The sequence below is a fragment of the Solanum dulcamara genome, chromosome 12, assembly GCF_947179165.1.
Source record: "Solanum dulcamara chromosome 12, daSolDulc1.2, whole genome shotgun sequence".
Classification (NCBI taxonomy): domain Eukaryota; kingdom Viridiplantae; phylum Streptophyta; class Magnoliopsida; order Solanales; family Solanaceae; genus Solanum; species Solanum dulcamara.
Window position 1 is genome coordinate 3,221,180 of NC_077248.1, and position 13,746 is coordinate 3,234,925.

At 32.4% G+C, this 13,746-nt stretch overlaps 1 protein-coding gene across 1 annotated transcript; it reads right to left on the reverse strand.

The window, feature by feature from the left end:
* Positions 1 to 1,429: 1,429 nt before the first annotated feature.
* On the reverse strand, positions 1,430 to 5,276 carry LOC129876574 (probable disease resistance protein At4g27220). The gene is made up of 2 exons (XM_055952042.1): positions 2,041 to 5,276; positions 1,430 to 1,640 (listed from the first exon to the last, which is right to left on the reverse strand). Exon 1 carries the CDS (start codon positions 5,013 to 5,015, stop codon positions 2,043 to 2,045), a length of 2,973 nt encoding a protein of 990 aa, XP_055808017.1. The 5' UTR covers positions 5,016 to 5,276; the 3' UTR covers positions 1,430 to 1,640; positions 2,041 to 2,042.
* Positions 5,277 to 13,746: the final 8,470 nt, after the last annotated feature.

A 13,746-nucleotide genomic window follows, 5' to 3' on the forward strand; every position in this document is an offset into this window, starting at 1 on the left:
TTGAGGCCATAATTCACTTCCTAGTACATGCCACGTGTCAACACATGCTCTCATTTGACTCCATTTAATCTTATTTATTACTTCATGTTCTTCTCCACTTTTAATCTTTGATATTTTTCAAATGCAAACATCATATAGATTTTAGAGGAGCGTGCGTGGTACAAAAGGTTTCATTATAATGTGTGATAAATATATCCAGTGAAATTCACAAATAATTATTTTTTAATTTGTATAATTTAAAAATAGGTAATGTTATAAAATTTCAAATGTCAAAGGTGAATCTTCATGATAATGATTCTTTTTCAAAGACATCACCAAAAAATGACTAGTGAATGCTATGTTATTTCTACAATTAAAATTCATATGCTATATTACTCATAAATATGCTATGTCAATAGAGAAATTTCCAAAATGACAAATATATTAAGCTTAATAATTTTCTATAGATATAGTTTCCCTAATTACTTTCTATAGCTATATCTATGTTTACTATGGACATTAACGTTTGTATATCTCGCTGCATCATATAAATTTGGCTTTCAAAGAAATTGTATATATTCGCTTCCAGAATTGTAAATTTGCTTTCAAATTTGTATATTCGCTTCCAGATTTGCTTTAGAGATTTAAATATTCGCCTCCAGATTTGTATATGAGCCCCTTAAATTTGTATAATAACAAATTTTATTAAACTATAGCCAATTCATATAATTTATTGAAACTATACCCCTATTACATAATTATAATAGTAATGTTTGCTAATCTGCATAATTTTTCCATGTAAATATGGGCTTGGTAGGTTTTAACTATGGGCCGGGATGGGCAGAGAAAGTGACCATCATCAAATATTTGCTTGTGGTGGATATTATTTAAAATATAACCAGTTTTAAAAACTGCTTAAAGTTGAATTAGTTTTGTATTGTGAATAGCATTATCAATTCAAACTATTCAAACCCCAATACTACCAAGTACCAATGTACAAACATATCTCTGTCAAATTTTGTAACACTGCCATTAGACTCTCTACCCACTGCATTAAGCTTATGTTATGCACGAGGTTTGAGAAAGGATTAGACCACGAGGGTCTGTTACTCTCTACCAATATAAAAAAAATATAATTTACATAAATTTCATAATGTTAAGAGTTAATTATATTATTTTTCTACTCTTTTTCAAATTACAAAAATCTCTTAAAATCTATGAATTTCAGATACATCACTGAACTTTCGGATACATCAATAGGCTTCGGAATACATAGGAGAGAGATGTATTAGAGAGGATATATATATAAATATATATATCCGAGAGGGGAATTATGTCCGACATGAGATTTTTTATTTTTTTTTAAAATGATAATTTTTTTTAGAGATTATGGTAAAATAAAATGTGTATTTAGGTAATTTTACCCAAACGAATGTTGAAAAAGAGCTCCTTCACACACAAATCATCAACTACAATAACAATTTCCAATATCTATAGATACAGTTACAAAGCACAAAGCACAAGTAGCCATTGCTACACATTTTACACTGGGGCTCCAAATCTTGATCTTTATACCTCCATATTTGGCATTTCAAACAAACTTTCTTAGAAGGGAAGCATTGGAGTAACAGTAAACTGTTGACTAGCGACGTCGCCTTTACCTGTTAAGGACAGGAAGAAGAATAAAACCATTGAGTGATTCAGTTACTTTAGTACCTTTTATAATGATAACAAGTTGTATATTCATATATTACTAGTGTACTATTATATAACAAGTGTTGAAATGTAACAAATTCAACATCAATCATGTTTGAGTATGAAGTAACTTACACCATAGCAGAGTCAGTTTTAACAATAAAACCGCATACAATTGTCTGTAAAGAACAAGAACAATATAATACGATAATTGAAGTACAAGAAACAACATATAGTAAGCATACTCAAAGGACAAGAAACTACAAGAGTAATACTATATGACTAATAGTACTAAAGGATAAGCAACACAACGCTCAACTATCTAACTAACAAAACTTAAATGTGAAGGACAAGAAGATATAGTACCTTCATCTAGCCGTTTCCACTTTTAACCGATGTGAAGATTCAACAGAAAGAGTTTGTAACTCAATAATCTGATCATCATGAGCAGTAAAACTACTTTCTGGTGAGAAATTTTCGAGGTTTGGAAGGTTCTCAAGTCTCAAAAATTGTAAACTTGGGAACTCCATGTCCTCAATTCCCTTGCAAAATGCTGTTAGCATCGGTAGATCCACAAGCCTTAAGATCTTTAATTTGGAGAACTCAACCTTGTCATCTGCAATTTCATCCTCTGAAAAGACTTGTTCCATCATCTGACAATCGGAAATTCTAAGTTCTTCAAGCTGTGACAATCCTCTGGCTACCGAATTTGGAAAGAGATTTTGTAATCTCGGACATCTGTTTATCGATATTGATCTGAGATTGGCAAGTGAGACATTTGGACTTATCGATAAGTTCCTTAAGGAATCTAATAAATCAAGCTTTAGTTCTTTCAGTTTACTAAAAGATCCGGCTGGCAAAGGACCATGACATATCTCTTGTAAACTTGTAAGATCAACGAGATTCATCAACTCCAAAACAGGAAAAACACCAGCTCCTCGAACAATGTAACTTCTCGTGTTCACAAGGAACTCCATGATATCACAATTATTGATCTGTAATACCTTTACATGCTGAAATGACTCCGGAATCAGCTCTTTCAATGCATTCATTGAACCTTCTCCAACTAAATCAAGATATTCTGTATCTCTTAATGTTGATCGAATCCAATCAGCTAAAGGAGACATTGTTGGTAGGAAAAGGTACATAGCTCTCTGGAATCTTTTCTCCACGTCGTTGGGAAGGACATCTCTTATTGATATAGCATATTTTGTTAGCTTTGAGGAAAGAAGCATTTTTCGTGGAATAGCTCTAGCATCAGCTATTTGAATCTCTAAAGTACTCAAGTTCGATAAAGTTTCAAGCTCACCAACTGAAGCATTACTTTTTTCTTTTCCTTCTTCCTCAACTTCCCATCGAAAACTGAAGTTGCATCCCATGTATAGTTCCTCCAATCGAACTAATCCTGATATCACATTTGGTGCAATTTCTCTAAGATCGCGACAACCTGACATATCCAACAACCTCAACTTTTTCAATTTTCCAATGTGTGCTGGCAATACCTTAATATTTGAGCCTCGAAAACTAAGAATTTCAAGGTTTACTAGCTCACCAATCACCGATACATCTCCCAACGAGCAACTATAAAGATGCATTGTTCTAAGGTTCTTTAGAAATCGTAGAGATGGTGATAGAAATGGCATATCCATGTGACAGATATCCAATACTTTGAGTGATCTCATTCCTTCGAAGAAACTGTCTGGTACGAAGATCTGTGGCTTGTCACATTCTAATTGCAAAAGATCAAGCTTAGTGAAAGACAATCCACTTGGAAACGAAGATATTTCCTTTGAAATCACAGAGATGCACGTGTAATGCTCGTATGAGTCTTCAATTGGCCAATCTTTGAGGTTAACATTGTGGCTTATCATAAAGGCATGCTTATCCTGGGATGCAATAAATATTGCAACATCACGAACAAGATCATGCATTTTAACATATGATGCTTTATATCCCTCGATAAGCAAGAAACGATCTTTAAGTATCTCAACTAAAGTGTATGCTCGATTTCTTGCTTCTACCAAATTTTGTATCCCACCAAACATACGTAGCCCCATTCCATATCTAATCAAATCTTCGATTGGAATATTAAAATCTTCTTGAAATAAAGAACAAAGTAAAAAGAGAGACCTGGCTTCATTGCTTTCAATCCGATCATAGCTCAGCTCTAGTGGTCGATATACATCAGCAAGCAATCCTGGTATGTTAGTAGGCAAAGCTCTTCTCAATTGTAGAAGTGCATCCTCCCACAATGGCTTGTGCTTATTCTGCAGTGCCCTTCCAACAGTTACAAGAGCAATTGGTAGACCTTTGCATTCATTGGCAACATCTCGTGCTATAGGACGTAAGTCAGGTGCTTCGATACAATTTCCAGCTTGCCCTTTGAACAGAACCCAAGCTTCATCTTCATTTAGAACCTCAACTGTTATGATCTTTTCAGCTCTTGTTGCAGTACAAACATCGCGGACTCTGGATGTCAACACGATTTTGCAACCTTCATGTGTATTCCCATAAGGGATTCCAATTTCCTCAAGATCAAGCCTTGACCAAACATCATCAAGAATGACAAGAATCTTCTTAACATTCATTAGTCTTGTTCGTAAACGAGATGCTCTAACTGATAAACTCTCCTCTTCTAACTTCAGCCCCAATAACTCCGAAATTTCACCTTGAATCTTTCTTAAATCCGGTTGTTGACTAACAACCGCCATAACAACCTCATCGAAAACCTTCTCTCCTCTCACTCTCTGAGCAATTGTTTTCACCATTGTGGTCTTCCCAACTCCCCCCATACCACATATTCCTATTATACTGGCATTTCTATCGTTTAACGCTGCCATTATATCGTGTTCGGTTGATTTTCTTGATTTAAATTCCATGTAAATTCCAGTACCAAGAAAAAAATCCACCCCTAATAAAAATGTTGAGCCACACAAACTAAGATAACCATTGCCTTCATCTAGCAGTTGTATGATAACTTTTGTTGTCTTCTTAGCTCTCCTGCTCAGCACATAGCGCGATTTTGGATTGGGACACCGTTCATTCAAACATGTAATTTCAATGTTCTGAACATCAGACACAACTGTTTGGATATCTGGCTTCATTTTGTTGACCTCTATTAGCCATGCCTCTACATCAGGAGCAATCTCTTGTAAGTTCCTTCGAGCCAAATCAACTGATCGTTGTACACCATTGCTTATAACTTCTAATCTCTCAGATTGGCGTTGAAGTTCCTTAACATTCTTGTGGTAGCAAAACAAATATCCGAATTGTCGGACAATTGGCTGGATCAAGAATTGAGCAACTGCACCAACAATAGCAGAACCAAATTCTGTGGCCATGTCAACTAATTAAGGCTTATCAACAGGACAAAAACAGAATACAAGAAATTCTACAGAGAAATTGTAAATTTATCTACAAGGAACAAGTTTTGATGCCAAGAAAAATAGAATCTTGAATGATTGATTATATGGTCTTTTCTTAATAGAAAACAGAAGGGTCATCCTTAAATTAATAAAAATAAGTTGTCTTTTTTCAGTTTTCCACCTACTAAGAAGAATAACCAAGAAAAAGATACTAAAGTTTGTTCATTTGATAAAATAATATAACTAGCACTATGTTTTTTGAATATTGAACTTCTATTTATATATACATATATATACTTAGATGCAAAACCCTTTCAGTTTCTTCGTATACTTATTTTTTTATATTTTAAACCCGAAAATTATGTCTCACAGTACTGTCAACCAAATACCAAATCTTGGGTGGCCAATGGGAGAGCAAAAGCTTAAGAAGAAACCGCGTTATCCAAGTGTCCAATTTGGGTGGCCAATGGGAGAACAAAGACTTAAGAAAAAACCGCGTTATCCAAGTGTCCAAAGACTTAATATATTTAGAAATGAGAAGGAGAAGTAATCAAGAAAATTACCAGAAACTTTGGATGATGGAAACAAGCTAACTCAATTTTTTCACCCCTTTTACTTGCTTAGATAAAGATAGCCGGCGGTTTTATCCTAATTTACTCAGACTCTTCAAAAATATTAATACATTCGTGTCGAATGTTAAAAATATACTATTTTTGGAGTATCTAACACACATGCATCGATATATTTAAAGAATCTGACCAACATAGTCTTTATCTATTATCATAGCTCATACACTTTTTTATGGTATGCAAACATGGTTATTAAATTTGGTGTCTTTGCTGACGGAAAGGCAGCAAATATTTGATGAAATAGTAAATGATATGTATAAGCTGATCTGGATACTTTTGTTATTAAAAAAAATTACTCTGTACATAACCTCTATAATTTTACCTTTTGTTGTCTGATTCTTCATTCTTTTATATAATAAAAATGAATTTTGATGTTCTAAATAAACTAAATGAAAACTTTATTTTTTAATCAAATTTATCAAGCAAACGCGATGTTCAATTATCACTCATCCCTAGTGGACCTTGCCGACATACATTTTTTGTTTGTTATTAGCAATCAAATAAATAAAGGAAACTTCCTAAAAGTCCTCCCTTGTATCAAAAGAAAAAATATCCAAATAAAATATTAGCCACCTCCATCTATTTTTTAAAAAAATATGTAATTATATTATAATAATAGAAACAACCAAGAAAATTTCAAAATGTCTTTATCAACTTCTTCATTAACGAGAACCAGCTAAGAAAACAAAGCCTCCCCTCCTCCCCCCCCCCCCCCCACCCCCCAAACCCAATATAAAAGAAAGAAAAAAAGAAGTTACTTTATAAATTTCTCAATAATTCAGAGGATATTATTATCGACATATCCTGGAAGACAACGGTGCTTCTCTGAAATTTACACAAATACAAAACGACAAGAGAGAATATAAAAGGAGAAATAAAGACAAAAGCTTACAGAAAAAGAACTATGAACTATGAACAAAAGTGTGTTTTATTGTTTAAACATATCGATGGAGCTTGAATGCAGGGCAACGAATATCGAATGAGAAATATATATATATATATATATATATACTGCCAAATTGTCAGTGGAACCTATTGTCAAATTTTGAGTGGTCATTGGCACGAATTCCTCTATTTTGGGTTGGTTTTAATTTTTGTCGTTTTAATTTGTTATGAATTTTCGTGCATTTTAAGTAGCAAAAAAGTGGCTGAAAATCCCCTTCTCATGGAAAAAAATAAATGGAAGACACAAGTTGTGTTTTATTGGACAAAAAAACTTCACAAGCAATAACTTAATTCCCACAGGACTTTTGTTACACAAGGTAAAAGTGTGATAAATTTTTTCTAAACTTATGCTTTGTAAATTAAATACTACACCATTTTGTCTTGCGAATGTAGATCATAATTAAGTATATTTTAGTCCACAAATTTTCATTTAACAGTATGGACCACTAATTTGAAAGACAACTAAAAATCACTTGAAATAGGGACAATCAGTGCAAAAACTTAGAATTAAGAGACTTTGGGTAAAATTGATTTATTGGGCCTTTAAGATAAGCCCAGTATATCTAGATGGGCCTTTAAGGCGTTTGTCGGTATATCTAGATGGGCTTCCTACCAGCAGCCCAAAGTTCGAAACTTTGGTGGGCTAAAATGCATTTTCACAGTAAAAATTTAATTAAGTGACCAGTTCACCCACTATTTAAGTTGAACGCAATTCTTTAAAAGTATTTAAGTTATAGCAAGTGTTGGAAAATATTTAATTATTGTAATGAATCTATAATTTATATAGAAAGAAATCTTTTTCGAATTTGAGACACTAAAAAGAATACATTTTTCATCTAAAATTTGGATATGAGTTTAGGCATAGATGCGTTAAATTCAATCTGATATACTATTTGAGTATTTTGAAATTTCAGACGTGTGCTTTAATAATTATCGACTATGTCTTAATAGTGGTCTTCATCAAATCGTTTTCGGTGCACTTTTCCCCATATTCCCCATTAGAGCACTTTTATTATTCAAATCTGATGTTATAGAAATAGAAGGGATGGCAAATGGGGCGAAACAGCTCAAGCTATCCTATGAAAGTTTTAACTCGATCTTGCCTATTTTTCATAATTTTTTTAGTTTAAGTAATATGCATCATTAATATATATAATATTTACGCTATCAAGATATCTTTTTTTTATAGCAGGTAAAGTAACATTTTCAAGATTTTAATTTCATATTTTAAGGGAGCTTACCATCAATAAGATGGCTCACACAAACCATCCATGTTTAAGTATTTTTATGCATATATGTGATATCATTTCAAAAAAAGGGAAAAGTATTAGTAAAAGTTTTTGGTTCTTTAGGTTGACAATAGATCATAATGTTTTAACTTTTTAATTATCCATGAATACTAATCCATGTATTCATTAATCATGGATAAATTGGCCATAAAAGTCAAATGTCCAAGTCACATTATAAACATAATGTTGAAGAGGAGAAGGATTGCACTTGGGTATTGTTTCTTTAACCCTTTTTTTTTGGGTTGGTTGTACATTATCCAAAACACTTTTATGAAATTGCAACCATGATTGAAATATTGCTTTAGTTTCTTGGTTAGTTAGGCCATTGATAGCTATATATAAGTATATGACTTTTAACTATGAAAAAAAATTGGAAGTTGAAAGACCTAGGGTGTGTTTTAGTACATAGATGGAGGAAAATGTTTTCAATTTTTTTATATTTGGGTTGGTCAAAATATTTTTGAAATTTTTTTTCACTTGAAAACAAATTTCTTAAAAATCAAGAAAATAACCGATTACGTGATCGAAAACAAGTTTCATATAATTAATTAAGTCGCATTCATGCCCAATTGTCTCGTACCCCCCACCCCTACCTCACCACTCCCACTCCCCTCATGGCAATCCACCCTCGTAATATTTGCCTGATTTATAAATTTTGTTGAACAAGGTGGGAGTGGCATCGGTGGAGGACAAGATGCGGGAAGCGAGACTGAGATGGTTTGGGCATGTGAAGAGGAGAGACACAGATGCTCCAGTGCGGAGGTGCGAGAGGTTGGCTATGGACAGTTTCAGGAGGGGCAAAGGGAGGCCGAAGAAATATTGGGAAGAGGTCATTAGACATGATATGACACAGTTGCAGCTCACCGAGTACATGACCTTAGATAGGAGGCTATGGAGGACTTAGACTAAGATAGTGGGCTAGGTGGCCTATCTGTTCTCCATAGTAGTCGTAGTCGCGCTCATTTGTTTTAACATATGATTTTGCATGGGATTACTGCTTATATTAGTTGGCCCAGTTTACTTTGGGTATCCTATTTTATCTATAGTAGTTAATGCTCCTTTATCCCCGATCTTTCCTACCCTGACTTTATCGCTTTATCGCTCTCATTATTCATATCTTTATATTGTCTGCTATATGCCTGGCTTTACTGACCTATATCTTGTTTTCCTTGTTTCTCCTCCCTTGTTCTTCTCTCTTAAGCCGAGGGTTTTTCGGAAACAGCCGCCCTACCTTTTAAGGTGGGGGTTAGGTCTGCGTACACTCTACCCTTCCCAGACCCCCACATGGTGGGATTACACTGGGTTTGTTTTTGTTGTTGTTGTAATATTTATGTTTACTTATCAAACACGAGGAAATAAGTAAGAAAATTATTTTTTTGGGGAAAAAAAAATCATATTTTTTTTCATACCAAACACACCATTAATTTAGTGACAACAAATCAAAATTCAAGCATCACATTATTTCACTTTGTAAAATAGTTTAATTAGAACCTTCAAGCATGTGACTTTTGGTATTTGGTTCATGACCATTTCTTTAAACAAAAAATCCACTTTATACCTAGAATTATATTAGAATAAAAAAGGTAGTTATATCTTATCCAAGATTATGTTCTAAAGAATTGTCTTTGTACGTCATGAAGGAATCATTTTACCTTCAAGTATCATTGACCACTTGACAACATTATCTTATATATCTTCTTTTTTTCTCTCGATTTGCCTTTTGCCGGCCATTTCCTTAATTAGAAATAGAAAATAATTTCGCACATTCTAATAAAAAAAAATTATAATGCCTGTACCAAAAATGATCTTAAGCAATAATTAATTATCTGCAATAGCTTGATTGCCGTTATATATATTTTTTTTTGAGACAATTAACACTCTTTGTAAATGTCTCTAAAGTTTATAGCAATTTTGAATTCAATGACAATTAACTAATGTTAATAAAGATTTTAACGCTCTGTGTTAATGTCCGTTTTATTACCACTAAAAGCTCTTTTATTGTAGTGCTAGTTGAAGAATTTGAGAACATTGTTATATATATTAGTATAAAGAAGAATATTTAAAATCTCAAGAACCATTTTTTTTTGTTTGTAGAAAGCACATGCAACCACTCGTGTGCACTATGGTACAGGTATTTATTATATGTAATGTAATTATAACAATAATAATGATATATTCAGTGTAATTTTATAAGTGAGGTTTGAAGAGAGTGATGTATATGCATTTTTATCCCTGCCTTGTGAAGATAAATAGACTGTTTTCAATAGACCATCGACTAAAGTACTAAATCATGAAAAAAATCAAGTAAGTAGGCCAAAAACAAAAGGGAAGAAGTCGTGCCGAAAATAATGAAGAAGAGAACAATTGTAACAACAAATTAATAATATAATAACTTAAGCAAAGAAAACAATATATAGTACTAATTAAATCAAAGAATAAGATAGTATATATGAGAGTAATAAATAAAAATATTGATAAGTAAACTAGACAACACTCAACTACCTACTAACATTCTATTATAATCCTCATATTTTATATCTTCTTATCTAGAGTCATGTTTTCAGTAAGCACCAGGTGTGTCATATCTTGTCTAATCACTTCTCCCTGATATTTATTCAACCTACATCTACCTCTACTCATACGGACACCCTAGCAAACCTTTCACACATCCTCATTAAAGCATATGTGTGCATCTCCTATTTACATGTCTAAACTATCTCAACCTCATCTTTTCAATTTTGTCCACCAGGAAGGCTATGCTTACCTAATTTTTTCAATCTTTTTCTTTTTTTTATTCATGGTTATATATGTAATTATTTTTCAAATAATTTAATGTCTGATTTTTTTATTTATACTGTCCGTCCATATAAATTAATTTCATTGAAATGGTATCTACTAAAGCATATGTAAAATGTATCGATAGGCCTTATGAATCTATCTATCTCCTTATCTTTTGGAACATATCATGACCAATAAAAGATCCTCCACCACTAGAATATTGATCTTTTTGAAAATGTATCTCCCTTTGATTTATATATATATATATATATATTCACAAATTCCACCCTAGTTGCAACTTAATTAATTAGTACTAACTTTTACCAGTTATTAGACGAATTTGGTCACGTCTGATTTGAAATATTATGTGTGTACACATAGACTAAATTAAAAATTCGTGACAAATATGATATTACACTTAATCAATATATGTTGATCAATAAAATTTATTATATATTTACTGACGATAGAAATGAGTTTTTACACATAATGCAATTCAAAGTATAGAAGGTCACTTGCCTTATTGAGAAAATTACCTGATTTAGTGATTCGGTTTTCTTCTTCTTCTTTTTTTATAGTGATATTTATAAAAAATTACGAAACATATATAATGGACATGCATTAGGTATTTTTATAGTAGATATATAATATACACATATCTGTAAATCTAAAAACACTAGCAGTGAGCATTCTCTCAAAAGAGACGACAATAAATATCTGAACGCATATGACAGAGACAACATATATTTTAGGTGTTGGTTTCCCCATACATACGACATACGTTTTACATTCACTTTACATACCATTCACATAAAGTTGGTCTGCCTACGAATGGCATGCACATATAATTTGAAAACACATACATTAGATACAGTTAGTCGTACATACAATTAATGTTTTCACATGCACATACAATTAATTTCTTCTTTGAAAACATATACAATTAATGTCTTCACGTACACATACATTCAACTTCTGTTTTGAATATACATACATGCACATACAATTAAAATCAGATATTTTATTCACGTACATGCACGGAAACCTAACTTCTAAGCATAATTAACAAACAGTACAATTACAAGTGGGAAATAATTAATATACAAAATTTTGATATATATATTCTGTCATGTTGATGAAGGAATTTCAGACATAGCACAGATTCCATTTATCACAAAGCTTTGCTGTATATCATCAACATATATTGGTTCCAACTAAAATATTCCATGAATATATCAGAATTTGAAAGGCAGCATCTCAAATGTCAAAACCCTGATCAAGTTGTCAAAATTTAAAGTGGAAACTAATTCTCTTTTTTTAAACATAGTTAAGAGATTAGTTTTTAGAGCACAATTATAAACTACAATTAATTATTTCGTAATAGAGTCCTCAATTATATTTCAGAGGATAAAAAGAAAAGTAACACATATAAATCGAAATAAAATGAATATAACTTAAAGGTCAAATTTCCAAAATGGTAAATAGATTCAATAGTTTGGATTATTTCAATCTAGAAAAAATGAAGTAGCTAGGTCGAGACAATTTTTTTGGCTTTTGAATACTTTGAGGATATCTCATGTCTTTAAGTAACTTTCCTTTTAAAAGTTGCATCTTTTAGAAAAACTTCTAACTTCGTTGCTAAGTTACACTTAAAAAAGAAGGAAAAAAAAGTATGCTTGATAATGTGGTGCATTAAGTTTTCTGTTATTCACAGATTTGGAAAAAGATTTGACCACAATATATGTTTATTGTAATTTGTCTGCAATGACCTTTCTTTTACCTCCTTGCACGTCAACTTTTTAAGGATGAGCTTGGACATGTAATCATCACCTCATAAGCTAATTATTGGAATTGAATTAGATCAAAGGTGAAGGGGAGCCTTGGAGTAACTGGTAAAGTTGCTGCCATGTGACCAGGAGGTCACGGGTTCAAGCCTTGGAAACAGCCTCTGGCAGAAATGCAAGGTAAGGCTGCGTACAATAGACCCTTGTGGTCGGGCCCTTCCCCGAACCCTGCGCATAGCGGAAGCTTAAGTGCACCGGGCTGCCCTTTTTTTTTTAAGTTAGATCAAAGGTCCAATTTTTTGATGGTATCAACGTCAGACTCGTTATAATTCTTACACTACAATAAAAATAATTTTTAGCGGCAATAAATATACACATTAATAAAGAGTGCTAAAATCTTTACCGGCATTAGCTAATTGTCATTGAATCCAATATCGTCATAGGTTTAGGGACATTTACAAAGAGTGTTAATTGCCGCTAAAAATACATATTTAGCAGCAATTAAGCTATTGTCCTTAATTAATTGCCGCTAAAGATCAATTTTGATGTAGTGTTAGTTTACCCCATATGATATATGTATGGGCTTCATATCATATATATTGTTCACACTTCAGTTGCCTGGGAGTTTGGGGCATGTTTGAGTCCCCCACATATATAGGATTCTTAGGAATGAGATAATTTCTTTTATATGATTTTGAATTATTCTCATTCCAAACGTTAGCTTTTATGGTTGAGTTAGGTCTAACGTCCATTTCTTATGAGTTTCCACGTTATGAAGTTCACTAAATATAACAAAAGGAAAACATAGAGCTATAGATATTAATTCATCCTAGCTAACTTGGGAAGCTCTGGCTCGAATACTATATATGTGTCGAAACATTAAATGAGTTTTGGTAGAACTCGAACTCTAACTCATATTCAAATTTTGAAACCACCTCTGAATAGAAAAAGTTTGTAAAACTATACAATTAATCTAATTCCTACTAGATCATCAATTAGAGTTTACTTATATATATCTTCCTAATAAAATTTAATGAAAAGAGTATTGGATCAAATTAGAGTCAAATTAGCATATGAAGAACTCAACGAAAAGCATGTATTTGACAGATTCCAAACAAGTGGAATAAGTTATCTCTAATTAAGATATATGCAGAACAATGTTAACTATATATGGGCCAAAAGAAAAAAAATTCTTCTTTAGGCAGATTCCTTTTTTGAAGTGCTAGAGTATTTAGGGTATTTTTTCAACTCTATTTGAACAATGGTCAAGAAGGTCACTGCC